This window comes from Fukomys damarensis, unplaced genomic scaffold, assembly GCF_012274545.1.
Source record: "Fukomys damarensis isolate Sample0158 unplaced genomic scaffold, DMR_v1.0_HiC HiC_scaffold_26118, whole genome shotgun sequence".
Taxonomy (NCBI): domain Eukaryota; kingdom Metazoa; phylum Chordata; class Mammalia; order Rodentia; family Bathyergidae; genus Fukomys; species Fukomys damarensis.
In genome coordinates, this window is record NW_022927030.1 from 587 (window position 1) to 5,138 (window position 4,552).

At 39.4% G+C, this 4,552-nt stretch overlaps 1 protein-coding gene across 1 annotated transcript; it reads left to right on the forward strand.

Moving 5' to 3' along the window:
- Nucleotides 1-1,248: 1,248 nt before the first annotated feature.
- Nucleotides 1,249-2,181, forward strand: LOC104855667 (olfactory receptor 14A2). Its single transcript, XM_010614569.1, has one exon. The coding sequence runs from the start codon at nucleotides 1,249-1,251 to the stop codon at nucleotides 2,179-2,181; it is 933 nt and encodes a 310-aa protein (XP_010612871.1).
- The last annotated feature ends 2,371 nt before the right edge of the window (nucleotides 2,182-4,552 follow it).

The window sequence follows — 4,552 nt, forward strand, 5'->3', positions numbered from 1 at the left end:
TAATCAGTCAAAATGATTAACATGTTCTGTGCTGGTCACTTTTATAAACAAGTCAAGAACCAGGAAGATTCCTACCAAGGATGTGGTACACATATGTGACACAAAGGGCATGAAATGTGTGGAATAACACACTTTACATCTCCTTATCACATGCTATATTTTAGGTTAGCAGGAGCTGAAGATAATACAGACATTGAACAACAAAGCTTCACTTATATCCTCTTTCTCACATGCATGAGGGCAGAGGAAGTTATTTGCCTATGTTTTATTATTTAATATAAAGTAATGATCATAGTGACACATGAGAAAATTGTTTTACTTCTGTACAAAATATTGGGGATATTAGGGATAGTAACAAACTCTAAAAACGTGGAACTTTAGATAAGGTTGTTTTGGTAGAAAACAGTTTGTCAGAATTGACTGTTCAGTAATACTTGGATGCAAACACCCAGTGTTCTGTGAGAGCTTCCATGCTTAGAGAATTTATATGCATCTCGGGGTAAAGTTAAGTCGAGGATAAAGCATGGTGTGAGCAATTATAATGACCAGTTGGTGCCAGTTTATTTGTCTGTATTTTGTGTGCCTAGGTCTTATTAATTGTAGTATTTCTGTAGGTAGTGTGATATTTAATGCCTGTGTATGCTATGCACAGATAATATCAAAGTAATTAAAACATAGCTTGCATTAACACTTTTTCATGTTTTTGTGGTGAGAACATTCAGCATGTTTCCTTCTAGCTGTCTGAAATATTTGAAGTAATCAGAAAAGAGTTTTGTACATCTTAAGGGGAAACAAGAAAACCCACAAACCCTGAAAATTCCTTTGGATACTTCTGAGTGTCAAAACTCTAATACACAAACCAGGGCAAACAGACCTTACCTATTACTCATACTAAGCTTTATATTAAAAAAAGACCAGCATTTTGCATGGGGCTTTCTGGTGGATCACCTGCACTCAGCATGTGCTGTATTAAGTTCAATCCTTAGCTTAACGGGAAGGCAGGAGGAGGGGAAAGACTGAAAGCTAGGGAACAAGGGAAAGGAACAAATAGGATGGAGAGAAAATGACAGAATGAGGAGAGGGAAGAGAAGAGAATTTTTAAGAAAATGCAAAAAATGTTTAGGACGCTGTAGGTCATGATTCCTTTAACCTGGATGTTTCTGATTATATTACTGCTTTTGAACTGTTTATTACATTTTCTCTTTCTTCATAAGTCCTCACACTGAGAGGCAGTGAGGAGGCTCTAGTATGGTGAATGCCACATTGATGACAAGGTTCCTTCTCTTGGAGTTTGCTGAGGACCCCGAGATGCAGACATTCTGCGCTGGGCTCTTCCTGCTGATGTACCTGGTGGCCCTGATGAGTAACCTTCTCATTATCACTGTTCTTAGCCTGGACCCACAGCTCCAAGCACCCATGTACTTCTTCCTGAAGAACTTGGCCTTGCTGGATGTTTCTCTGGTTTCTGTCCCAATTCCAAAGTTCATCCTGAACAGTCTGACTCACAACAATTCCATTTCTCTTCCTGGCTGTGCCTTCCAGGTCCTTTTAATGACATGCTTCTCAGGAAGTGAGACATATATTCTGACTGTCATGTCCTATGACCGCTATGTGGCCATCTGCTGTCACCCCTGCGTTGAGGCCATCATGAGTGGCCAGGCCTGTATGCTGATGGCAGGAGCTTCCTGGGCTGTGGGAGGGCTCTTTGGAGCCTTGTACACTGCTGGGATATTTTCGGGGCCCTTCTGTGGCTCCAGTGTAATCCCAGAGTTTTTTTGCAATGTTCCCTCCTTACTCAAGATTTCCTGCCCTGAAACACTCCTGGCGGTCTATCCCAGCCTGGGCACAGCCGTGTGCCTTGGCCTGTTCTGTTGTGTCTGCATTGTGTTCTCCTATGTTCACATTCTCTCTGCTGTGTTGAGGATTCCATCCAGGAAAAGTCGGTCTAAAGCTTTCTCCACGTGCGTCCCTCATCTCATTGTCTTCATCATTTTTATAATAAGTGCACTCATGGTTTACCTGAGGCCGCCTTCAGATGCACCCCCACTTATTGACAGGCTGCCTTCTGTGATGTACACTGTGCTGCCTCCGATCCTGAATCCTGTCATCTACACCCTGCGGAATGGTGACATGAAACAGGGTCTGAGGAGGCTGCTGCCAGCCCTGGCTGCTCACCTGTGACCTTCACCTAACACTTCCTCTTGTCTGCAGGAAAAATGACCTCCAGGGTTTCATGGTGTTTCTGACCTTTCACTTTGGGGAGTCAAGTGGTGCACATCTCCGTCTGTGGCTCTAGGAATCAAACACCTTAGAGCCACCCACTGTCAAAAGATGCACCCCACAAGACCAATGTGTTGGTCCTGGAGTCACCTATTACTCTGCTATGACAAAGCATCTCTCCCTTGTTGGCTTAGCTTTCTGAAAAGATTGGCTGTGTTTTGTGGTGAAATGTCATCTTGGATAGAAACCCACTCCTGTGTTTTATTTCTTGAAAACAAATGGAAATATTGCAGGAACAGTATATAGCTCAGTGGTGCTAACTATCCTTACATTTATTTATCTATGGAAATGAAGTTTTCTAAGACTATTCTGTGGTGTTATACTTTTTTGGAACATATTGAGAACATTTTACTAGCATTTAGAGACATTAAAGAGCCAGTCATTTTTACTCAGATGTGGGCAAACATATTTAATCATGCCCTTACATATTGCCTGATGACTATTTTTATGTTTACAATCTTAGAATCATATTATGTAATGAAAAGAAGCTTTTCTGATATCGTTTACTTGTAAAGTTGTTTAACTTTTCTCAAATAGCCTGTGGAAAATGGTACAATTATTTGATCTACACTTAACGGGGCATCACATCAGATTACTAAAACTCATCCCACAGTTTTCTACTGTACATTTGTCCTTCACCTTAAAAGAAGCTTGTTGTGTATCTTAGGACTTTGCCTGAGGTACATGGGAAGCAGTATTTCTATTTACTCACTTGGCAGGAAGAATAGCAAGATGTGTGCCAATGTACAAAGGGCAAAACCAGGATTTTACCCACATAATCCCCATCTAATGGGTTTTACGTATGTATGTCTGAGAACCAAAGGGTATAAATGTCTATTTACTACTTTGCTGTTTTGGAAACATGTATTTTACATTAATAGAATGTGGGTGTGACTCATAGCAGCTGTGCCTGGTGAAAGCAGAAACCCATCTGTGCATTCACCCAAATGGCAGAAGAATTGCAAGTAATGTATAAGAGCGCCAAACCAGTATCAGGTTAGTTTTACCTATGAAATATTCATGCTAAATTTACATGTATACAAAGTCTGTTTTTAAGTTTTCTTTGGAATTTTGGGTAATATTTTAGCCAAGTTCAGTACAATGACACATGAAAAATAAGATATGCATGTTTTAGAGGAGGTCTCAAGTGAATCCCCAGATTACTCATGCATGGAAAATGAAATGATGATGTTTTTGACACTATGGCCATGTGAGCCAATTTCCTGTTCAGTGAAATGGAGCTATTTGTAGGGAATGCAGACCTACTTGATTCAGATGATGAAGAAAGGAGCACTGTCAGTGCATACTTGACTAGTTGTTGTGGTGCAGAATAGTCATGCTACCAAATGGAATAATCTAATGTTAGAACCAGTTCCAAAAATATAGTGAGGATCTTCACAGGGGTGAAACCTATCAGACAGATTCCCAGCAATGCAGCTCAATTTTGGCAGTCATTTATACCAGAGAAAATGCTGTAAGATATTGTGAAATACAAGTAAAATATTCTGTATGCACCAATAGCCACACTCAAAATGTGTTTATTGTGACACCTCACTATCTAAACTGAAAATGTACATTTTCTCAACTTAACAGGGCTTTCTCATGGTAATCAGAGGAATGTAAAAGACTGGTGGGAAAATGAAGGGTATGGGCTTGAAGTTTGTAGAATGATGATGACACCAAGGAGACATGGTTTCCTGTAAAATTTCCTGAGGTTTGATGACAGAACCATATCCCATAAAAGGAAAAAACTTATCATCTTACTGCACTTCACTCCCTGCTTCAGATATTATAGGTAATTGGCAAACAATTGACCCAACATTCATATACATGACTATTGTTCAACAATTTCAGCATTCCTGGTTCTGAAGCTCTGGGCTGTATTTTCCAAGAAGAAAAATATTGAAAATATGGCGTGAAAATATATGTTTTTTAGATGTGAAGAGTCATTATGGCTTCAGTTGAAAATTTATCCTGGAACTCAGCCACAAGGTCTTTATTCACATGTTAATAAACCAAATGAGGTTTTAAACAGACTTGTTGCTCCCATCTCCTAAACTAATTGGAATGTGAGATTTGAAATTTTGTTTATCAATATCAAACTGATGTTATGTTTCCTTACAATAGTGTAGAGTTTGACTAGTGCAGAAACTGTACGCACATATAAAGCAGAAATTCTAAAGTATGTTGCAATACCAAAACAGATAATTATGTAGTATTATCATGGGGCATCAGAAACGTATACCATTAGTCTTACATGTAAAATAAAAAC